Raw genomic sequence first — 25468 nt, 5'->3', positions numbered from 1 at the left:
AGCGAAAGATAATCCATCATACCAGGATGGCAGTTTAGATATAAAAGCCATCAAGACAAATGTATGGCAGTCTGGAGTCAACAAGTCAAATATGTATCTTACTTTTTAGAAAACAATCTTTTATTTTAGAGAATGATGGCATTTTTATACTCTAGGGAACCAAAGAAAATATCTTGCTGCCGTCAAACAAGTGTTTGTAATCCTGCTATGGAGACAACATATAAAACATACACAACAACAATAACAATAGCTAACATATATTGAGAGCCTTCTCTGTGCCAGGCAGCATTCAAACCCCTTTTATATTAATTCATTTAATTCTCACAACAATCTTATGAGGTACTATTAATATTTCTACTATTTTACAGATGAGAAAACTAAGATACAGAAAGGTTAAGAACATTACTCAACATTAAAAAAAAAAAAAAAAGGAATCTTACTATTAAGTGGCAGAGCAGGATTTGAACTCAGTCAGTCTAGCTGTAGGACCCAACTTTGAACAAACATACTACAAAGTATCCTGAATCTGGAATGTTCGAATTTAGGTTTAAATTGTAACTCTAGTACATATGGCTTGGGTGAATCTGCACATTTCCTTCAACTTTTCTGAACCTGCCTATTTCAGTATTGTGCAAAGTCTCAGATACTACAATTGACATAATTGCTAGATGATTTATTAATAATTATGATTTAAAATGTGCCCTAAAAATGTGACAAGGATCTGCCTTGGGTCATCCATCTCTCCAGACTTTATAATCTTTACATCTAAGATCCTTTAACTCACAAATACAAGCTCAGCCCCAGGTCCAAGACGAATCTTGTCCTTCACTGGTGGGACTGAAGAAGTTTTCAATAATTCTGCCTCAAGTTCTAGCAATTGGCTTTAATCTCTGCCCTAAAACCAAGACTCTACTGTATTCCCTAGTTCTAGCTTCTGCCTTGTTCCCCTGTATCTTTCCCAGGCCTAAATACTTACTATGTCATATGTTTGGTATATGGTATCACATCTAAAGCCCACAACAGTATAGGATAAGTATTATACTATTTCACAGAAGAAGAAATTGGATACCAAGGGATTAAAATGCCCACAGTCACTTAATAGAGTCAGAACTAGAATACAAAGCCAGATCAACTGGCTCCAAGGCCATTACTTTTCCTCTATAACATGCAGTTTTCAAGTTGTATTCCCAAGATTCAACTGAAACTAAAGGGCTGCCAGGGGAGACTGGAGACAGGGTACTACTCGCTTCACTTTTATGGACAGCTGTAACGTTATCACATACTCTGTGGAGGCCATGTAATTATTTTTTGTCTGGCCTCCTTTCCTGGGCTGCTTCTCCTATAACTTAAGAGATGAATTTTAACCCAGTCATCCACATCCCATGACAGTCAACTCTTTGGTGGATTCTATTTTCTTCCCAGGCTGTCCCAGCATGTTTCCACTAACCCTTTTATTCCCATGCCTGCCATAAAATAACAGGTATTAGTTATAAAGGTCATTTTAGAAATGATCACCATAATGCGTAAGTAATATTATACATTCTTCCATACTATGAAACAGACTAATATGGCTTGAACAATCTAAAATACTAGATAATCCCCAGATCACTTGTCATGAGAAATAATTTTAGCAAAATACTTAATATTTTAATAAAAAACATTATTCTTACCAAATTTGAAGTGTAGTATTCTAGAATAATCTGCAATCTCTCAAGCCAAGTGAAGTCATATTAAAAAGACCTATGCTGAAAAGCTACAAAGCTTCTTAAATTTTCTCCCTTGTTCAATTTTATGAGTTCTACCACATAATGTGCTGAGAACCCACCACATAACAGATACGTGATAATGTAATCATCAAGTTAAAGGCAAAATATCCTTCTTAATATTAAAATTAATATTTTTTTAAATTTCTTTCCTTTGTCTATATATTAACACAGATCATGACAACAAACAGAACTGCTTGTGAGGATGGCCAGAGAACAATCCCGGTTATTCAATATCAGAAAAATGTGACTAAGTCGTAACTTGAAATATCAACAGTGACTTTCAGTCTGACATGAAATCTCTCTATATGTCACCAGCAAAGTAAAATATAATAAATATTACTACCTTGCAGTATTATGAGTACTCAGGTTCACATCCTTTTAAGGTAGATAGCTAACTACCCTGAACATGCTGCTATTGTGTTTCTTCAAGTATGGTCTGTATACTACCTGCACAAGAATCACCTGGGGGCTATTTATAAAAGGCACATTCCTGGGCCCCATGAGTGACCTAAGGAGTCAAAATTTCTGAAAGGAACCAGGAAATCTGCATTTTAAACAAGCTTTCCCACATATTTCTTAGACATACCAAAATCTGAGAATTAATTGCACAGATCCATTCTAGTTTGTCCTTATTATTTCAAGAAAACCTTTTATTTTGATATTTAACGTTTCATACATATAGTGTTTCTTAGTATATGTGTCCCTGTAACATTAAGTATTCTCTAATCATTGAAAAATTTTAGGGGATAATAATCTTGATCATAACACTTATCTTCAAAAGCACTATATCAAAAGTAAATTTTCACTTTTTAAGAAGAGCTTCAGATACCGAAGGCCTTCTTAACCAAGGGTCAATGAAAACTAAGTCACTTTCACTCAATTTAGCAGTCCACACAGTTTATTAAGTAATATAACAGGAGAGAACCTCCATCGTAACAGAAATAAGGCAGATACAGGATGGATTTCTGGAGTACATTCTTTATACAGACTAACAAATTTAGGCTTCACAACACATGGCAGGTGTGATTTTTTGCATACCAACAGTCATTCCCTACTTCTCCCTTCCTAAAAGAACACTTATTTCATCAGGGGATGCACTGTGCCCTGTCCAGGCAATACCAACTGCAGCCCCTTCTGTCGATTGCCAAGGCTCTCTTGTGAACCAGTACCTAATAATGAGATGTAAAAAGAAAATTCAGCTAGGGACTTTGGGGGAAGATTTTCTTCCCAAATAAAAAGACAGAAACATGAAACGAAAAAGCCTTTTGCTCCGTACTTCCAGTCTTTGATTGGGATTAAAATATCTGGAGCAGCAATAAACCATACTGTATTTATAAGGAAACAACCACGGAGCACAAAAAGCCAATATGATAAGGATCCAAGGGAAAAGGACAGAAAGAACTTGGGTCCTTGGTAAACTGAGCTGCTACACACCACTGGATTACCTACCATCTTTAGTAGCATTTTAAAAATTGTTCCGTGGCCTCTGAGATGTTTTCAACAACTTTTTCTAATTTGTTTAAACCCAATTCTGGTTCCATGATTCTCATGAACAAGTGAAAGCCAGAGTGTGGCCAATATCCAGCAAGACTCTCAGTTTTAAGAAAGATGCTTCCCCTGGATTGTCCATAATATATATATGGAATGAGGCCTGATGACTCCTTCTATGACATATCTCATAGTACAGGTACTTTTCCACTTCCAGGGGATGACACTGTATGTCCAGTCACCACAAAGACAGGATAGGTCTTTGCTTATGCAGAGCCAGCTAAACTATAGGCAGTGGCATTTATGCATGCTTTTCTGTAACCTGGGTAGGTGTTGTCAGATTTTTCTGACAGTGACCAATTATCAATAATGTCACAGTCACACTGAGAATGGGCCAAACAGAGCCAATGGTGAATAAATGATATATATGAGTAAGCATATGGGGCCTCGCCTCCAGGACTAATTAGTCACATGTAAATAATTAGACCATGGAACTTTTAGAAGGGAATAGGCCATTTCCAAAACATCATTTAAAGGGAACATAGATTGGTTTGGTTCTAGATGAACAGTCTGGCTAGAATACTAACTAAAGTCATGCTGAACAAAATACACCAAGGCCATGGAAGCAAATCCAACAATTTACACAGTTCCCCAAGGTAGTGAGGGTCTGGGTCAGATTTAGAAACAAGTTTTTTTTCCCATCTTCCTTGGGCTACTACCATAAAACCTCTAGAGTCACCATGACTTTGACTGTTTAGAGGTTATTTGTTTCGGCCAAGTTTTTTGTTTAAGGTTTTGTCTGTTCTGGTCAAGATTAACTGTAATGCAGGGTTAAAGCCAGCTACTCTCGAGTCATGTATCCTTTTTCTAACTAGCGGAGGCCCCAGAAGAAACGGATGGCAAGCTTTTTCAAAGGTCCACCTGGTGAGATTTTGGGGAGCCCACTCAAGTGGGAAAGACCAAGGAAGAACAAGGCTTCTGTTAGTAGGATTATCAGGATAACACTCAGGACAATAATCAGCTCTGTTTATACGGTCTAAGAATACTTGGTAACACTCATTTTCAACAAGTTCAGTTTGGTACAACCAATGGCCTAGTTCTAAACTAGGGAACCACTGTTGTCCACAATCTGGACAATGTGAATTATCTGAGAACATCTGGGCCTACAAAGACAACACAGGGGGGAGCGATGTAACAACAATAGGCAACAACTGTAATGAGAGATAACCCAAATAACCAGTGCTATTACAGGTTTAGTTTAGCAATTTCTCAGACCAACCCACATTACTTGGAAGAGTATTAAATATGACTTGCACCTCTGTGCAATTCTTCAAAATTTCGTTGTTTATTTTTCACTCAATTGCAATTCAATCTTTGAACTCAGGGTCCCAATCAGTCTATAATGTTATCAGTCACTTACTAGCAGCACAGATCTCAGAGTAGCTCCTTCAAATCTCAGCCTCTCAAGGTTAGATTAGGGGTCTAGTCTAAATCAGTTATTTTTTTCTTGCACGTTATGAGTTGGTGATGGTATCATGCGGAGGCACTTGGCTTACTCTGCTTTGCTGGTAAGGTTATTATGTCTGCTTGGTGAAATAGATGAGCTGACAGTCCAATGGGTCTTTTGTTGGTGCTGGCACTCTTGCTGTTGTAATACACGTACCCAAGTCTTAAGGCCTTGACATTTTACAGCGATGTAGGGGAGTCAGGAAAACGTGGTAGAATACTCTCCAGTGTGGATCCAATGAAGTCTTTCTTGGGAGGACCTTTTTCAGGACCCAGTGACAGGAAAGTAGCTGATGGTGAGATCGTTGGAGGGTCTGGGAATGCCTCACATACCTGAAAATGATAAAACTTCAGACGACTCATATGGGCTTTTGTAGTTGCTCACAATATTATTATTAGAAACATGCATTTGGAAATCATTTGAGTTAGCCAAGGTGGATGACAACTGTCTCACGGGTTTCCCCGTTCAAACCATTTTATCTGTTGGAAGCTGTTCTTATGCTTATTTGAGCACTAGGAAGGGTTTTGGTTCATTTAAGATTTCTACTAGTACTAGATTAATTTTTTATGGGCTGTATTTCTTTTTTCCATGGCTTTTGCGCACTTTGGGAATAATAAGATAAATACCAAATCATGTTGAACCTGGTAAAACTTTTAGATTTCTTGTATATTTCTTTCATGAATGGGTACCATATATGATATGCCCAATGTAGGATTAATGTCAATACATTTCTTAATGATGGTGATAGCCTTTCCACAGCAGGCTTCAATCAATTCAGGAAACAACTTAGAAAATTAGTAGATAATATTCCTAATAACTAATCATAGGAAGTTGGATGAAATCTTTCTGAAGGTTGAAGAAGAAACCAAGAAGGACAGATCTCATTGCCGTGTCCAATTTATACGTTTATTCTTATTGTTAAGATTGAGAAGGCAAGTAAGGTGATAGACCTGAACTATTCTTAGGGAATGTATAGTAAATCAATTGGAGTTTGCAGATACTATCACCATCTTTGTACTCCTTCATGACACTGAATGTTAACATTCAAGCAAGATGGGGTAGTAGGATATACAAAACTTGATGGCCACCTAGGGAATGCAACAGATAATCAAAATACACTGTATACCCTGCCTTTCTCAGTGTTCTTTTTGAATCCTTAGGCTTGATCCTGTGAGACTGCTACGGAACACTGGAGAGGTTGTGGGTATCACTACAACTATATAATGATTTGGCCTGAAAAGCAGAGAGTTACAGCATTAGTTGTGGTTAGTCAAAGCATTTTCCTTACAGATTAACAATAACAGCTCTTTGTTTCTCAGAATTTAAAATGGCAAGTATAAAAGGCAACTGAAGAACCTCTGAGAGTGCTGGAACATGGGATCCATATTCTGATGGTAGCCCCAGTTGAGGTGACCAGCCTCAGAGACGATGTAGAAACTGATGTGTTTTTTGAGGTTAGGTAACAGTTCATGAATAAAGGCTACCAATTCAGATCCTCAGGCAGAGTGAACAGAAGGCAGAGTTCCTAGCTCAAACACCTTCACATATGGTGGTGACAACATTGGGGATTACAGATTTCCCAGAGGGTCTTATTTGTAAGAGCTATCAGAGTACAAGTTCCATTTGTTGAACTGAGAAATTTGGGGTATCTAGTCATGATACAGATAGATGATGAATAAAAGCCACACAACTGTGGAGCTCATTATACACAAAAGAGTAAAGTTTTAGAACAAAGTCTGACATTAAAAACATATCAAATTGTGGCATTTCAGAGTGAAATCAGGGAAATGCAATTAAAAGCACAAGGAGATACCATTTCACATCCACCAGACTGGCAAAAATTAACAAATCTGACAATAGGGGTGCCACATGCTCTAGGCAAAAACCACCCCTCCCAGGTTTCCACACCTGCAATGGCAGAAGTCAAGAGGAAGCACCAGAACTCCAAGTGCTCAGAATAAGTCCACTCTTCTCCCAACCTTCACTCCTCCAACTGTAAGTGTCAAGAAAGCACCAGAGTTCCGAGTATTCCTGAAAATAAGAGAACTGCACTGTTCCATTTGTTCCAGACAAGACTGCCCCATTTGTTCCCTAGTCCTCTACACCACCATGGGCAGGAGTCTAGAGGGAGCTCCAAACTCCAAGTGCTCAGAATATTACCATCATTACCAGCCTCCTCACTCATTCCCTAGGCTCATCACTACTTAATGGATAGCAGTTAAGAGAGAGCCACAGAAATGCTCCTGGCAAGATTCTCCCACCCCACCCCATCCCAGCAATATTCACAGTTTCACTACCTTTACCTTCTTGAAAGCATCAGAACCAACCTCATCACGCCCTTGGTGAGGACCCAGGGTCCCACTCCCTCCTCCATTTTCAGTGCACTTAGCCACCTACATGACTGGGACAGATGTCAAAGGTCAACAAACCCCCTGAGTGGGGGAAAGAATGTATGGTCAAAGCATTATAACTCCCCTACCCTGATCACTGTTAAAACCCAAATCTCATGAGACCCTGCTGAAACTCCACTGTCACACCCTAAGGACCTAAGTCTTTATAAGCCACCCCCTCTGGCACTCCTCTCTTTCTGCGTGGTTCACTTTCTACAGGCAGCCACAACCGTGAAACCATTTCCTGTCCTTAAGTCCCAATTAAACCTGACCGCTTCTGAGCCTGGTGTGTTCTTCAGTTTTAGATTAAGCTGGGTTGGAACACCCCTTATTTCCATAATAATCACTAAGTGAAACCCAGGACTCCTGGTCAGCCCTCATCCCCTCGGACTCTAATACCATATGGCTCTAAGAGGAGTGAGACAACAACCCTACCCTTGATTTATTTTTTCCATAAGACATGTACCACCATTTGATACATATTTTAGCTATTTGTCTCCACTGAAATACAAAATCCATGAAAGCAAGGATTTTTGTCTTTTTATTTGCTGCCCTAAGTGCCCAACAAATATTTCTTGAATGAATAAATGGCAAGAATAAAGAGCAACTTGAATCCTTATACCCTCATAATAGGAGTGTAAATTAGTACAACTACTTTTGGAATTAATTTGGCACTATCTAGTAAAGCTGAAAATGTGTATTTCCTGTAACTAAGCAATTCCATTCCCGGGTACACACCCTAGAGAAACTTGCACATGTGCATCTAAAAACATGAATAAAAATATTCATGATACCACTGAGTGTAACAGCAAAAAAGCCAGCTAAAATGTCCAGGGACAGGAGAATGGATAAATTGTGACACAGCCCTACAATGGAAAACTACACATATAAACATAGATGATAGTCAAGAACATAATGTTGGGGGAGAGGGGAAGCAAGTAGCAGCATATATATACATACTCTTTTATATTAAGTTTGCATTTATATAAAATTTCAAAAGCTTGTAAAATTAACTAATGTATTGTTTAGGAATAAATATGCAATAAAACTACAAAAGAAGGATAAGCATGAAAGCTTGGAAAGGGATTGGAAAGGGACGGGAATGGGTTCAGGAAGGGCATACTGAGCATTTCAAAGGTAATGGTAATTATTATTTTTTTAACTGGGTGAAGGTACAAGAATGTACAATGTATCATAAATCCTAATAGCTTACATAATCTCTACTCAATACTTCACAACTTAAAAAAAGAAGAGAGTAGAAATGCCATAGGGATACAGAAAATTAAGGCAAAGCTAAATTTTCACATTGTAGACAAGTAGGGAAGCAGCAGTTACTCTGCTGAGAGGCAAAGAGGGTGACTAGTGTATTGGGACAGAGAAGAGCCCTATAAAAGGATCTTTGTTTTTCCCATGAAATCGTAAGCAGCCATCTTTTTCACAGAAATAAAGTGAAGGAGGCCTACCTAACGGTGGTATGGAAAAGAAAAGTAATCTTGGAAAAGAGAAAGCTAGTCCCCTACTCAGAGGAGAGATGAAAATATGATGTTAGTTAAACTGAGTAGGTACTTAACTGTTGAAGTACAGCCAACAATCAATTGCCAGTAATAATTTGCCATGGTTAGGAAGGCATGCATCTGTGTGCAGGGACATTGCTATTTCATATGGTGCCTTTGTGTGAATTAGAAAAAGGGACCCTTCCTCCAGACATGATACAGCCCAAGAGAACCTCATATGGCCAGGTATTCAACAGTCTACAATAACCCTCTGTCTGAGAGATAATATTATAGTAACAGTAACTGACATTTATCAAGTGCCACTTTCTGTTCTAAATACTTTTCATATATAAAATCATTTAATCCTCACAATAATCCCATGAGGGATTATCACACTGTTACAGTTAAGGAAACAGAGAGGTTAAGCAACTTGCCCAAGGTCACACAGGAGAGGAACTAGGATTTGAATCCAGGCAGAATGGCTCCAGAACCTGCAATCTTAACCACTATAAGTTTTAGAAAGTCTTCTGCATAAGCTGTTTACAAAGCTACAGGATGCTCTACAACTGTGTGTATACATTGGAACGGGCATGGAGGGAAATCACCCTGCATAAATTTTCCAGTTCCACACAAAAAGATCCAATACAGATTTCAGGGAGCCCTGAATACCCTGAAATTACCTACAAAAATTTTTATGTAGATAACGTGCTTTTGTTTTTTTCCTGGAAAGACTCCCAACCTGAAATGTTCCAGAACCATTAGGGCTTAATGGTTCATAATCTTTTTTTTTTTTTTTTTAATCATCATTTTATTGAGATATATTCACATACCACACAGTCATACAAAACAAATTGTACTTTCGATTGTTTACAGTCCCATTACATAGTTGTACATTCATCACCTAAATCAATCCCTGACACCTTCATTAGCACACACACAAAAATAACAAGAATAATAATTACAGTGAAAAAGAGCAATTGAAGTAAAAAAGAACACTGGGTACCTTTGTCTGTTTGTTTGCTTCCCCTACTTTTCTACACATCCATCCATAAACTAGACAAAGTGGAGTATGGTCCTTATGGCATTCCCAATCCCACTGTCACCCCTCATAAGCTACATTTTTATACAACTGTCTTCGAGATTCATGGGTTCTGGGTTGTAGTTTAATAGTTTCAGGTATCCACCACCAGCTACCCCAATTCTTTAGAACCTAAAAAAGGTTGTCTAAAGTGTGCGTAAGAGTGCCCACCAGAGTGATCTCTCGGCTCGTTTTGGAATCTCTCTGCCACTGAAGCTTATTTCATTTCCTTTCACATCCCCCTTTTGGTCAAGAAGATGTTCTCCATCCCACGATGCCGGGTCTACATTCCTCCCCGGGAGTCATATTCCACGTTGCCAGGGAGATTCACTCCCCTGGGTGTCTGATCCCACGTAGGGGGGAGGGCAGTGATTTCACCTTTCAAGTTGGCTTAGCCAGAGAGAGAGGGCCACATCTGAGCAACAAAGAGGCATTCAGGAGGAGACTCTTAGGCACAAATACAGGGAGGCCTAGCCTCTCCTTTGCAGCAACCGTCTTCCCAAGGGTAAAACTTATGGTAGAGGGCTCAACCCATCAAACCACCAGTCCCCTATGTCTCTGGTCATGTTAGCAACCATGGAGGTGGGGTAGGCGAATACCCCTGCATTCTCCACAGGCTCCTCAAGGGGGCACTACATCTTTTTTTTTTTTTTCCTTGTTTTTTTTCTTTTTTTTTTTTTTTAAATTTCCCTTCTTTTTTAAATCAACTGTATGAAAAAAAAAGTTAAAAAGAAAACAAACATACAATAAAAGAACATTTTAAAGAGACCATAACAAGGGAGTAAGAAAAAGACAACTAACCTAAGATAACTGCTTAACTTCCAACATGTTCCTACTTTACCCCAAGAAAGTTACATAATATAGCAACATTTCAGTGAACTTGTTCCTACTACATCCATCAGAAATTAACAGACCATAGTCATTTCTGGGCATCCCCAGAACGTTAAATACCTTATCTGTTCTTCTTGGATTATTGTTCCCCCTTCCTTAATTGCTCTCTACTGCTAGTTCCCCTACATTCTACATTATAAACCATTTGTTTTACATTTTTCAAAGTTCACATTAGTGGTAGCATATAATATTTCTCTTTTTGTGCCTGGCTTATTTCGCTCAGCATTATGTCTTCAAGGTTCATCCATGTTGTCATATGTTTCACCAGATCGTTCCTTCTTACTGCCGCGTAGTATTCCATCGTGTGTATATACCACATTTTATTTATCCACTCATCTGTTGAAGGACATTTGGGTTGTTTCCATCTCTTGGCAATTGTGAATAATGCTGCTATGAACATTGGCGTGCAGATATCTGTTCGTGTCACTGCTTTCCGATCTTCCGGGTATATACCGAGAAGTGCAATCGCTGGATCGAATGGTAGCTCTATATCTAGTTTTCTAAGGAACTGCCAGACTGACTTCCAGAGTGGCTGAACCATTATACAGTCCCACCAACAATGAATAAGAGTTCCAATTTCTCCACATCCCCTCCAGCATTTGTAGTTTCCTGTTTGTTTAATGGCAGCCATTCTAACCGGTGTTAGATGGTATCTCATTGTGGTCTTAATTTGCATCTCTCTAATAGCTAGTGAAGCTGAACATTTTTTCATGTGTTTCTTGGCCATTCGTATTTCCTCTTCAGAGAACTGTCTTTTCATATCTTTTGCCCATTTTATAATTGGGCTGTCTGTACTATTGTCATTGAGTTGTAGGATTTCTTTGTATATGCAAGATATCAGTCTTTTGTCAGATACATGGTTTCCAAAAATTTTTTCCCATTGAGTTGGCTGCCTCTTTACCTTTTTGAGAAATTCCTTTGAGGTGCAGAAACTTCTAAGCTTGAGGAGTTCCCATTTATCTATTTTCTCTTTTGTTGCTTGTGCTTTGGGTGTAAAGTCTAGGAAGTGGCCTCCTAATACAAGGTCTTGAAGATGTTTTCCTACATTATCTTCTAGGAGTTTTATGGTACTTTCTTTTATATTGAGATCTTTGGTCCATTTTGAGTTAATTTTTGTGTAGGGGGTGAGGTAGGGGTCCTCTTTCATTCTTTTGGATATGGATATCCAACTCTCCCAGCCCCATTTGTTGAAAAGACCATTATGGCTCAGTTCGGTGACTTTGGGGGCCTTATCAAAGATCAGTCGGCCATAGATCTGAGGGTCTATCTCTGAATTCTCAATTCGATTCCATTGATCTACATGTCTATCTTTGTGCCAGTACCATGCTGTTTTGGCAACTGTGGCTTTGTAATAAGCTTCAAAGTCAGGGAGTGTAAGTCCTCCCACTTCGTTTTTCTTTTTTAGAGTGTCTTTAGCAATTCGAGGCATCTTCCCTTTCCAAATAAATTTGATAACTAGCTTTTCCAAGTCTGCAAAGTAGGTTGTTGGAATTTTGATTGGGATTGCATTGAATCTGTAGATGAGTTTGGGTAGAATTGACATCTTAATGACATTTAGCCTTCCTATCCATGAACATGGAATATTTTTCCATCTTTTAAGGTCCCCTTCTATTTCTTTTAGTAGAGTTATGTAGTTTTCTTTGTATAGGTCTTTTTTTTTTTTTTTTTTTTTTTTTTTTTTTTTTTTTAATCATCATTTTATTGAGATATATTCACATACCACGCAGTCATACAAAACAAATTGTACTTTCGATTGTTTACAGTACCATTACATAGTTGTACATTCATCACCTAAATCAATCCCTGACACCTTCATTAGCACACACACAAAAATAACAAGAATAATAATTAGAGTGAAAAAGAGCAATTGAAGTAAAAAAGAACACTAGGTACCTTTGTCTGTTTGTTTGCTTCCCCTACTTTTCTACACATCGATCCATAAACTAGACAAAGTGGAGTTTGGTCCTTATGGCATTCCCAATCCCACTGTCACCCCTCATAAGCTACATTTTTATACAACTGTCTTCGAGATTCATGGGTTCTGGGTTGTAGTTTAATAGTTTCAGGTATCCACCACCAGCTACCCCAATTCTTTAGAACCTAAAAAAGGTTGTCTAAAGTGTGCGTAAGAGTGCCCACCAGAGTGATCTCTCGGCTCGTTTTGGAATCTCTCTGCCACTGAAGCCCATTTCATTTCCTTTCACATCCCCCTTTTGGTCAAGAAGATGTTCTCCATCCCACGATGCCGGGTCTACATTCCTCCCCGGGAGTCATATTCCACGTTGCCAGGGAGATTCACTTCCCTGGGTGTCTGATCCCACGTAGGGGGGAGGGCAGTGATTTCACCTTTCAAGTTGGCTTAGCCAGAGAGAGAGGGCCACATCTGAGCAACAAAGAGGCACTCAGGAGGAGACTCCTAGGCACAAATACAGGGAGGCCTAGCCTCTCCTTTGCAGCAACCGTCTTCCCAAGGGCAAAACTTATGGTAGAGGGCTCAACCCATCAAACCACCAGTCCCCCATGTCTGTGGTCATGTTAGCAACCATGGAGGTGGGGTAGGCGAATACCCCTGCATTCTCCACAGGCTCCTCAAGGGGGGCACTACATCGTTTTTTTTTTTTTTTTTTTTTTTTTTTTCCTTGTTTGTCTTTTTTCTTTTTTTTTTTTTTTTAACTTTCCCTTCTTTTTTCAAATCAACTGTATGAAAAAAAAAAGTTAAAAAGAAAACAAAAAAAAACAAACATACAATAAAAGAACATTTCAAAGAGACCATAGCAAGGGAGTAAGAAAAAGACAACTAACCTAAGATAACTGCTTAACTTCCAACATGTTCCTACTTTACCCCAAGAAAGTTACATACTATAGCAACATTTCAGTGAACTTGTTCCTACTACATCCATCAGAAATTAACAGACCATAGTCATTTCTGGGCATCCCCAGAACGTTAAATAGCTTATCTGTTCTTCTTGGATTATTGTTCCCCCTTCCTTAATTGCTCTCTACTGCTAGTTCCCCTACATTCTACATTATAAACCATTTGTTTTACATTTTTCAAAGTTCACATTAGTGGTAGCATATAATATTTCTCTTTTTGTGCCTGGCTTATTTCGCTCAGCATTATGTCTTCAAGGTTCATCCATGTTGTCATATGTTTCACCAGATCATTCCTTCTTACTGCCGCGTAGTATTCCATCGTGTGTATATACCACATTTTATTTATCCACTCATCTGTTGATGGACATTTGGGTTGTTTCCATCTCTTGGCAATTGTGAATAATGCTGCTATGAACATTGGCGTGCAGATATCTGTTCGTGTCACTGCTTTCCGATCTTCCGGGTATATCCCGAGAAGTGCAATCGCTGGATCGAATGGTAGCTCTATCTCTAGTTTTCTAAGGAACTGCCAGACTGACTTCCAGAGTGGCTGAACCATTATACAGTCCCACCAACAATGAATAAGAGTTCCAATTTCTCCACATCCCCTCCAGCATTTGTAGTTTCCTGTTTGTTTAATGGCAGCCATTCTGACCGGTGTTAGATGGTATCTCATTGTGGTCTTAATTTGCATCTCTCTAATAGCTAGTGAAGCTGAACATTTTTTCATGTGTTTCTTGGCCATTTGTATTTCCTCTTCAGAGAACTGTCTTTTCATATCTTTTGCCCATTTTATAATTGGGCCGACTGTACTATTGTCATTGAGTTGTAGGATTTCTTTGTATATGCAAGATATCAGTCTTTTGTCAGATACATGGTTTCCAAAAATTTTTTCCCATTGAGTTGGCTGCCTCTTTACCTTTTGAGAAATTCCTTTGAGGTGCAGAAACTTCTAAGCTTGAGGAGTTCCCATTTATCTATTTTCTCTTTTGTTGCTTGTGCTTTGGGTGTAAAGTCTAGGAAGTGGCCTCCTAATACGAGGTCTTGAAGATGTTTTCCTACATTATCTTCTAGGAGTTTAATGGTACTTTCTTTTATATTGAGATCTTTGGTCCATTTTGAGTTAATTTTTGTGTAGGGGGTGAGGTAGGGGTCCTCTTTCATTCTTTTGGATATGGATATCCAACTCTCCCAGCCCCATTTGTTGAAAAGACCATTATGGCTCAGTTCGGTGACTTTGGGGGCCTTATCAAAGATCAGTCGGCCATAGATCTGAGGGTCTATCTCTGAATTCTCAATTCGATTCCATTGATCTATATGTCTATCTTTGTGCCAGTACCATGCTGTTTTGGCAACTGTGGCTTTATAATAAGCTTCAAAGTCAGGGAGTGTAAGTCCTCCCACTTCGTTTTTCTTTTTTAAAGTGTCTTTAGCAATTCGAGGCATCTTCCCTTTCCAAATAAATTTGATAACTAGCTTTTCCAAGTCTGCAAAGTAGGTTGTTGGAATTTTGATTGGGATTGCATTGAATCTGTAGATGAGTTTGGGTAGAATTGACATCTTAATGACATTTAGCCTTCCTATCCATGAACATGGAATATTTTTCCATCTTTTAAGGTCCCCTTCTATTTCTTTTAGTAGAGTTATGTAGTTTTCTTTGTATAGGTCTTTTACATCTTTGGTTAAGTTTATTCCTAGGTACTTGATTTTTTTAGTTGCTATTGAAAATGGTATCTTTTTCTTGAGTTTCTCTTCAGTTTGTTCATTTCTAGCATATAGAAACATTACTGACTTATGTGCATTAATCTTGTATCCCGCTACTTTGCTAAATTTGTTTATTAGCTCTAGTAGGTGTATCGTTGATTTCTCAGGGTTTTCTAGATATAAGATCATGTCATCTGCAAACAATGACAGTTTTACTTCTTCTTTTCCAATTTGGATGCCTTTTATTTCTTTGTCTTGCCGGATTGCCCTGGCTAGCACTTCCAGCACAATGTTGAATAACAGTGGTGACAGCGGGCATCCTTGTCTTGTTCCTGATCTTAGAGGGAAGGCTTTCAGTCTCTCACCATTGAGTACTATGCTGGCTGTGGGTTTTTCATATATGCTCTTTATCATGTTGAGGAAGTTTCCTTCAATTCCTACCTTTTGAAGTGTTTTTATCAAAAACGGATGTTGGATTTTGTCAAATGCTTTTTCAGCATCTATTGAGATGATCAATTGATTTTTCCCTTTCGAGTTTTTAATGTGTTGTAATACATTGATTGTTTTTCTTATGTTGAACCATCCTTGCATGCCTGGAATGAACCCCACTTGGTCATGGTGTATGATTTTTTTAATGTGTCTTTGGATTCGATTTGCAAGTATTTTGTTGAGGATTTTTGCATCTATATTCATTAGGGAGATTGGCCGGTAGTTTTCCTTTTTTGTAGCATCTTTGCCTGGTTTTGGTATTAGATTGATGTTAGCTTCATAAAATGAGTTAGGTAGTGTTCCATTTTTTTCAATGTTTTGAAAGAGTTTGAGTAAGATTGGTGTCAGTTCTTTCTGGAAAGTTTGGTAGAATTCCCCTGTGAAGCCATCTGGCCCTGGGCATTTATTTGTGGGAAGATTTTTGATGACTGATTGGATCTCTTTGCTTGTGATGGGTTGGTTGAGGTCTTCTATTTCTTCTCTGGTCAGTCTAGGTTGTTCATATGTTTCCAGGAAATTGTCCATTTCTTCTACATTATCCAGTTTGTTGCCATACAGTTGTTCATAATATCCTCTTATAATTTTTTTAATTTCTTCAGGATCTGCAGTTATGTCACCTTTTTCATTCATTATTTTGTTTCTATGGGTCTTCTCTCTTTTTGATTTTGTCAGTCTAGCTAGGGGCTTGTCAATCTTGTTGATCTTCTCAAAGAACCAACTTTTGGTGATATTTATCCTTTCTATTGTTTTTTTGTTCTCTATGTCATTTATTTCTGCTTTAATCCTTGTTATTTCTTTTCTTGTACTTGGTTTAGGATTGGTTTGCTGTTCATTTTCTAGCTTCTTCAGTTGATCCATTAGTTCTTTGATTTTGGCTCTTTCTTCCTTTTTAATATATGCGTTTAGTGCTATAAATTTCCCCCTTAGCACTGCTTTTGCTGCATCCCATAGGTTTTGGTATGTTGTGTTCTCATTTTCATTCGTCTCTATATATTTAGCAATTTCTCTTGCTATTTCTTCTTTAACCCACTGATTGTTTAGGAGTGTGTTGTTTAACCTCCAGGTATTTGTGAATTTTCTAAGTCTCTGATGGTTATTGACTTCTAATTGTATTCCATTGTGGTCAGAGAATGTGCTTTGAATAATTTCAATCTTTTTAAATTTATTGAGGCTTGTTTTATGTCCCAGCATATGATCTATTCTGGAGAAAGTTCCGTGAGCACTAGAAAAGTATGTGTATCCTGGTGATTTGGGATGTAATGTCTTGTAGATGTCTGTTAAATCTAATTCATTTATCAGATTGTTTAGGTTTTCAATTTCCTTATTGGTCTTCTGTCTGGTTGATCTATCTATAGGAGAGAGTGATGTGTTGAAGTCTCCCACAATGATTGTGGAAACATCAATTGCTTCCTTTAGTTTTGCCAATGTTTCTCTCATGTATTTTGTGGCACCTTGATTGGGTGCATAGACATTTACGATTGTTATTTCTTCTTGCTGAATTGCCCCTTTTATTAGTATGTAGTGGCCTTCTTTGTCTCTCAAAACATCCCTGCATTTGAAGTCTATTTTATCTGAGATTAATATTGCTACACCTGCTTTCTTTTGGCTGTAGCTTGCATGAAATATTTTTTTCCATCCTTTCACTTTCAGTTTCTTTGTGTCCCTGTGTCTAAGATGAGTCTCTTGTATGCAACATATTGATGGTTCATTTTTTTTGATCCATTCTGCGAATCTATATCTTTTAATTGGGGAGTTTAATCCATTTACATTCAACGTTATAACCGTGAAGGCATTTCTTGAATCGGCCATCTTATCCTTTGGATTATGTTTGCCATATTTTTCCCTCTCTCTATTAATATCCTTTATTGTACCCATACCGAATCTCTTTAGTACTGAACCTTTCTCCAGGTCTCTCTGTCCTGTCTTTGTTTCTCTGTCTGTAGGGCTCCCTTTAGTATCTCCAGTAGGGCAGGTCTCTTGTTAGCAAATTCTCTCAGCATTTCTTTGTCTGTGAAAAATTTAAGCTCTCCCTCAAATTTGAAGGAGAGCTTTGCTGGATAAAGTATTCTTGGCTGGAAATTCCTCTCACTCAGAATTTTAAATATATCGTGCCACTGCCTTCTCGCCTCCATGGTGGCTGCTGAGTAGTCACTACTTAGTCTTATGCTGTTTCCTTTGTATGTGGTGAATTGCTTTTCTCTTGCTGCTTTCAGAACTTGCTCCTTCTCTTCTATGTTTGACAGTGTGATCAGTATATGTCTCGGAGTGGGTTTTTTTGGATTTATTCTATTTGGAGTTCGCTGAGCATTTATGATTTGTGTATTTATGTTGTTTAGAAGATTTGGGAAGTTTTCCCCAACAATTTCTTTGAATACTCTTCCTAGACCTTTACCCTTTTCTTCCCCTTCTGGGACACCAATGAGTCTTATATTCGGACGTTTCATATTATCTATCATATCCCTGAGGTCCATTTCGAGTTTTTCAATTTTTTTCCCCATTCTTTCTTTTATGCTTTCATTTTCCATTCTGTCATCTTCCAGGTCACTGATTCGTTGTTCAACTTCCTCTAGTCTTGTACTATGAGTGTCCAGAATCTTTTTAATTTGGTCAACAGTTTCTTTAATTTCCATAAGATCATCCATTTTTTTATTTAGTCTTGCAATGTCTTCTTTATGCTCTTCTAGGGTCTTCTTGATTTCCTTCATATCCCGTACTATGGTCTCATTGTTCATCTTTAGTTCTTTGAATAGCTGCTCTAGGTGCTGTGTCTCTTCTGGTCTTTTGATTTGGGTGCTTGGGCTTGGGTTATCCATATCGTCTGGTTTTTTCATATGCTTTATAATTTTCTGTTGTTTTTGGCCTCGTGGCATTTGCTGAACTTGATAGGGTTCTTTTAGGGTTTGTAGACCAGTTGAAGTCCTTATCTCTAATTTATCAGATCTACAGCTTCGTGGAGTACACTTTCTCTAACTAACCAGCAGGTGGCGTCCACGAGCCACCTGTTCTCCACAAGCCAGATCTCCCCTGCTTAGCCTTTTTGGTGAGTGGGGGAGTGAGTCTTGTGGGGCCCAATTGGTGTACCAAGCTTGCGTGTGTAGTTGGTGTTGCCTGCCCTGTATGTGGGGCGTGTTTCTGGGCAGTCGGGGAGGGGGGGTGGCCCTAACAATCAAATCTCCCTGATGATCCTAGAGTTTTAAAGCTGCTGCAATAGTCTAATCCTTCAGTTCAGTCCTGCCACAGTTTGTCTCTGCCACTGACCCACAAGTCTTTGGTATTGGCGTATGGCTCCTGAGACTTGCAAGTGGGCCCCTCTTCCAGGCTGTGCACCCCGGGTCCTCTGTTGAGGGATGACTGTGCTATGTCACAGGTGAGTGCCGTCCCCCCAGGGCAGTTCTGGGCTGCTGGGCTGTGTTGGGAGGCTCCCAGTCTGCTCAAATGATGGCTGAATGGGGCTCTGTTAATTCACACTGCTCCCCCTTCCCAGCTCTGGGACATTCAGCTGAGGTTGCAGGGAAGGCTAATGTCCACGCCCAGTTTTGTGGTGTGTGCCTGTTATTTGAAGCACTTCCGTCACACTGGGTTGTCTGGGGCAGCTCTGGGCTATGGGGCTGGCGATGGGCAGGAGTGTTTCCTGTCCACCAGGATGGTGGCTGTGAGCGGACACCCCCCTTTTCTTGGGAAGTTGTGTTGTTTAGTGAATTTTCTCAGCCACTGGATTATTGCCTTTTGTCTCAGAGCTCTCTTAGTTCTGCTCTTGACTTGACGTGCCCAAATTTCAATTCTTTGAAGCTTTCTGTATTGAGCTTCTTAGAGTAATTGTTTTAGAAAAAGCAAAAAGGATTTAAAAAAAAAAAAAAAAAACGGCCCTCCTCAGAGATCTAATGGGTTATTGAAATGCTAATAGACAAAGCAACCAGGGCCATTAAGGAAAGGTGCACAGGGCAGAGAGATCAGCCTTGCTTCGGGATTTGCATATGTGCCTCAAGGCCTGATCTCCGCCCTTCCCCTTTCTGTGTTCACCAGAACTCCAAAAATCCTCTGCTTTTATTTTGGAGTTTTTCGTGTTGTTTTTTTTTCTATGCCTGTCTCCTCTCTGCTGGGCTGGCTGCTCTCAGAGTCTCTGGTGTCTGGTCTCAGTCTATCTATGGTTGGAGTTTGAATCAGTAGAATGAGTTTCCGATAAGAGCAGCCACTGCAATTCTCCCTTCTCCTTCCCGGAGCTGACAGCCCCTCCTCCCCCGGGACTGAGCCTGGCAGGGAGGGGCGCGGGTCCCCTGGCCGCAAAAACTTACAGATTTCGCTGATCTCAGCAGTTCCACGTTTTCATGAGTGTTGTATGAAGTATGCCCAAAGACAGATTGCTCTGTGGTGTCCAGTCCACGCAGTTCCTGGCTTTTTACCTACTTTCCTGGAGGAGTAACTAAAACATACAGCTCACCAGTCTGCCATCTTGCCCCGCCTCCCATAATCTTTTTTATTATTAAGGATAACTGTTATTACCAGAACCTCCCCCCCAGATCTCATTTTGGAAAAATGTCCATACATCTACACTGTTGTAGTAAGTCCATTTTTCAATTTTTATTAATCAGACATGTAGATCTGCCAATCAAAACTTCTAATAAGACAAAAAGAAAACCAGGGTTATTACACTTCGTTTAGAAATTTTCAATATTTTAAACTAGAGATAACATTCAAATTGCTTATATTGAAATATCAGAAAGTTGGCAAGATCTAGATATCCTGGAACTGCTTCCTTCTTCAACTCCATTATATCAAAAACAGTTGACTGGAGGAAAATACATGATTACCATTAGGCTTTTGGAAATGCTGAAAATACCTTGAGAACCATCATTACTCTCCTGATTATTAAGCACAATTGTTTAAGCTACTGAGAGAACTAACATGTGATAGGCCCATGCACTGTAGATACAAAGCAAAAAATCTGACACAACTGGATGCCCAGGGAATCTAAAAGGAAAACCAATGCTTTACATGAGGGCTAAGGGCTTTTAGGTAGAGATAAGATGATCTCCTAAAAAGATAATAGCATGACTCTAGAGGAGAGCCCACAGGAGAAGCCTGAATGCCTGTTATTTTCAAACAAATCTGTTCAACAGTGGGGAAAAAGCAAAGTTTAAGAGCTTACCTAACTTAAAAATGCTATACAAAACAAAATACAAGTGAGGTGTTTAGTGTGTGAGAACTGAATTAAACATTAGAAGAAATAATATGGATAAGAAAATAGTACTTTAACACCAAAATAGAATATACAGTTCTATTTAATCCACTGAATTTTACATCTATTAACCAAGGCAGCTTTATACCTTATATTAAATAAGTAATAATTACCTTCTCTAAATTTTCTGATTATACTTCACTCTTTATTATTTCCTGAATGGATATTAGGACACAAGTTCAATTTCGCCTTTGATAGAAAGAAATTCCTTCATTCTTTTTAGTGGCTGGATAGTAAGTTTCAGATTGAGTCAAAATTGGAGTGACTTCCTCTAGGCAATATATTCCTTAGATTTCAGCCGTGGCTGACTCCTCATATGATATAGCCGATAGTAATGTAAAGAAAACATAAATGCTTTAGCCCCTCTTGAGTTCCCATTTTAAGCATTTTCTTGCACAGAATATTAAAGACTAAGGCCAATCAACAATTATAATTGTCTGTTTTTCATGTAAGATAATTTCTCTCAAAAGTTTCATACACAAAGTGAAATCTTAAGAGTTTGATACCTCATAACTAGCTCTGCATTTAGGTGACAGGAGATTAAGAAGTATCTTTAAAATGAATAACTCTTCTTTTTAAATTCACATAACCTAAAATAATTGTGTTAAAAATAAATTGTGAAATTAAATGCTCCTAAAGTCTTCAACCTGTTTTGTGAGGAACTACTTTTAATTTTGCAAGTTCTTGAGATCAGTGAAAGAAGGAATATGGACAATAATCTTCACTACTATTTAGCACACACAATGTTCTCTCTTAAGAGCAGGTAAGCCAAATGAAAAATATGATCCTGAGTGAAAAACAGCTGCAGAATGTTCTCCTCTCTTTCATCTCAGGAACTGTCAAATAAAACAGGTGTGTTTGTGCAATGCTTTGTTTTTTTTTTTTTTTGAGGGGGTGGGGGTGACCCATGAAGTACAACAACTGGCTTAGAAATTTACTGCTACATTTCAATCTACCTTTGCCCTAGTGGACCAAAAGTCCATGGTTCAAATTCTATCTACAGTTTCAATGCACCAGAAGCCAAATCTTTAAGCTAATATGCAGCTTTCAACAGTGAGATGTGGTGCCAAACTTAGGCATGTCTACACTTGTACTAGCTATTTTTTTTGTCACTGTTTAAAACTAAATTTCTAAGTCTTGCCCACTCCTTTACCCAAATATCAGTATTACTACTGTCACAATTTTTTCCATCCATTTTCCAGTATTTTCACTATATAACTGGTGACCTATTCCAGATTTCTTAAAGGGGGGTTGAAAAAGTATTAAACTAGGAGCAAAAGGCACTCCAATTACTTCTAGGGATCTGTTATTTACATGGAGACTGGATGCCTGGAGCAGTTCAAATACTCTATATATTTTCTGAGTAAAGAAAGTCTTCCTTTCCCTACCTGCTCTTCTCCCTTACTCCCTCCCAACTACCTTGACTTATGCCTCTGGTTAAGGATGATTGTGTAGAGACAAAAAGCAATGCACAAAGGATCTAAACTTTTTTAATTTGTTAAGATTTCTAATAACAGCTGGCATAACTGACCGATATTTAGCTCAACTGTGCTAACCACGTTTAGTATCTACTTCAGGCCAACACATTTCTATTAAACTTTTTATTTTAAACTAATTTTAGACTTTCAGACAAAATGCAAAAATAGTACAAGGAGTTCCTAACACTCTTCATGCAGCTTCCCCTAAAGTCAACATCTTACATAAGTGAAGTACAATGATCAAAACCAAGAAATTAACATTAATACAATTCAATTAACTAAACTACAGGAGCACACTCAAATTTCAGCCTTTTTTTTCCCACTAATGTCCCTTTTTTTATTCTAGGATCCAATCCCAGATCCCACAGTGCATTAATTGTTATTTCTCCTCAGTCACCTCCAATCTGTGACAGCTCCCCAGTCTTGACTTTAATAATCTTTTTATTTTGTGACTCTGACATTTTTGAAAAGCATTGATCAATTATTTTTTTAGAAAGTCACTCAGTTTGAGTTTGCCTAATGTTTTCTTATGATTAGAATGAGGTTATACAGTTTTGGCAAGAATAACCAAAGAAATGATGCTGTGTCCTCAGTGCATTGTATCATGGGGCTCATGGGTTTATTACTTGTGATGTTAATGTTAACCATGATCGCCTGGTTAACATGATATCTCCTCTGTCAAGTTACTATTTTTCCTTTGTAGTTAATAATCTTGGGAGAGATACTTTGAAACTATGTAAATACCTTGTTTTTCCTCAAAATTTTCACCCACCAGCATCATAGGTGGATTTCATCTGCAACAATTACTACTGTGTTTACCTAATGGTGATTTTCTGTTTCCCTCTTTCCTTCTCTGTTTATTAACTGGAATTCTTCTATAAAGAAGAGTAGTCCCTTCTCTCCATTTATTTATTCAATTACTCATATCACTATGGACTCACGGATATTTATTTAATTCCATGCATTAAAATCTGATACTATCATTATTCATTTTGTTGCTCAAATTGTTCCAATTTTGGCCATTATGAGCGCCTTCAAATTGGCTCCTGTGTCTTTTCAACAAGCCCCCAAACTTTTTTGAGCATTTCTTTAATTTCAAGCACCAGAAGATGTTCCCTGCCCCAATCCTGGAGTCAACCATGTCTCCAAAGAGTCCTGGTTCATTTTTACCAAAAAATAGTGTTTAGAAACCAAGATCTGAGTACTCATGATGCTTATTTCTTCAGATTATCACTGTCTGGATAACAATTACTAATATGTGTTCCCTTACTAAACTTATCAGCTGGAAAACATTAGCATCACCTGGGAGCTTGTTCAAAATGGAAATAAAAATTCTTGGGCCCCATCCCAGATCTACCAAACCAGAAATTCCTGGTGCAGGAGTTTGTGTTTAACATGTTTGCCAGATGATTCTAAGGCTGATGAGAAGCACTGCATTAAAGAAAAGTTATTTTTCCTTCATTAAAAAACCTGTTTAATTTACTTTTCAAATTATGAAAAAAAAAAAGGAATGTTTAGACTTAACAACTTGCCTTGGGTATAATATTTTTGCTACCTCAACTAATAAAAATATAGGTGAATGTGCCATCTGTTTAGGATCTAAAAATTCCTTTTTATTATTTTCCCATAACAATTTTTTTTAAGTTGGTGGTCAAAGAAGTTATAAAGTTTTAAAGTACAAATACTGTTACGTTTATACAAAGTTGTAAGTCAGCCCCCAGGACCAACTGCTGCTTATATGTATGACTTAATATCAATACAGTGAATCTACAAATTCAGAACCTAATACAGCACTGTCTTCTAAAGCCAGACTGAGTAGGCCTGAACGATTGCTCCAGCACCTGATTTGGTGAACTATCTCTATATGCCTTGGTTTTCTTAACTACAAGATGGGAATAACACTTCCTAGATGAAAGGGGTGTTGTGAGGTGTTGTGATGAAATCTCAATAGCACTTTGCACTACGGGGATCCTAAAGAAGTACTCAAAAACTGTTAATTATTATTACTTGTATTATTAAATAAAGGTGCAACTAAAGGTTTTATTTTTTGGAACGGACAAAGTAAATGGAAACTGCACTAAAAGGAAGTTCTGCAGCTGATCTTCTAGCAGATCAGAAGAAAGGCAGAACAAAAAAGCTCTATTTGTATAGTTAAAACAAAACCCTCAAAAGTTAAAAAATTAATGTTCTAATTATGACTTTTTGGAAAAATATTACATTTACATTAGGTACACCTATGGTCAAGGGCTGACAGAAAATATAAAAAATTCTAAACAATTTGATGTATTGAGGTTGTGGAACTATAGATGAATTTTATTCCTTACTATTTTGATTACCAAAATCAAGTATCAACTCCTTTTACATTAGTAAAGAGGAAAGTAGCCCAAACAGTAACAACAATTTCCATTTATTGAGTCGTTCAAGTATCCCATTTATAATACTATAAATGACCCTATGAAGTCCACTTTACAGATAAGGAAATGGGCTCAGAGAGATAAGGTAACCTGCCATGGTCACATAGTGACAGAACAAGAATTCAAATCCAGCTCTGACTGCAAAGTCTATGCTCATAACCAAAGTTGGGGACATCCTTCCTTATTCTCACATAGTTGATTTTCTGTACATAATTTATGATAAACTATAATCATCACATTGTTTATCTCATGAAACACAGTTTAACTAGTTGTTGATAAGATAAAGCAACATTGGTGAAACTTTAATACAGGTAGAATTCTAAATGCAAAAAGAAAAACAGTCCATTTTTTATCTTTAAGTTTTGGAAGTAGGTTGTGGACCACCTCTATATACGCTTTCACACTTGGAATCTTTTCTTCATCCTCAAAATGATAAAAGCAGGCAAGGCTTCTCTAAGCCAACTACCCTTCAGGAAATTTAGGTGGCATTTCAGAGAAATGTAGATTTCCATGGAACACAATTTTAAACGTTGATAGGCAAAAATTTGTTTAGCAAAAATTATATACAAGTCTTGATAAATTATTAAAATGTCCAATAATCCCCCAAATAAGTAACTAAATTCTGAAGTTACTTTATGTGTGTATTATATAAGCTCTTTA

General features: G+C 38.0%; 2 protein-coding genes across 3 annotated transcripts in view; both read right to left on the bottom strand.

The window, feature by feature from the left end:
• LOC119526280 (torsin-1A-interacting protein 2-like) overlaps window positions 1-25468 on the bottom strand; it is a 52584-nt gene that overhangs the window by 21333 nt on the left and 5783 nt on the right. Inside the window, exon 1 of one of the 2 annotated variants that reach the window (XM_037825251.1) lies at window positions 4675-4814. The exons of the other annotated variant lie outside the window; for it this stretch is intronic. The gene's annotated coding sequence lies outside the window, so the exon portion shown is untranslated. Of the gene's footprint in view, window positions 1-4674; window positions 4815-25468 lie in introns of those variants that run through there. 2 annotated transcript variants of the gene reach the window in all.
• LOC119526281 (torsin-1A-interacting protein 2) lies at window positions 2643-4681 on the bottom strand. The gene has a single exon (XM_037825252.1). The coding sequence runs from the start codon at window positions 4409-4411 to the stop codon at window positions 4016-4018; it is 396 nt and encodes a 131-aa protein (XP_037681180.1). The 5' UTR covers window positions 4412-4681; the 3' UTR covers window positions 2643-4015.

Source organism: Choloepus didactylus, chromosome 2 (assembly GCF_015220235.1).
Source record: "Choloepus didactylus isolate mChoDid1 chromosome 2, mChoDid1.pri, whole genome shotgun sequence".
NCBI classification, from domain to species: domain Eukaryota; kingdom Metazoa; phylum Chordata; class Mammalia; order Pilosa; family Megalonychidae; genus Choloepus; species Choloepus didactylus.
Note: the sequence above shows the minus strand (reverse complement) of the source record. Positions and strands in the feature narration are given on the sequence as shown.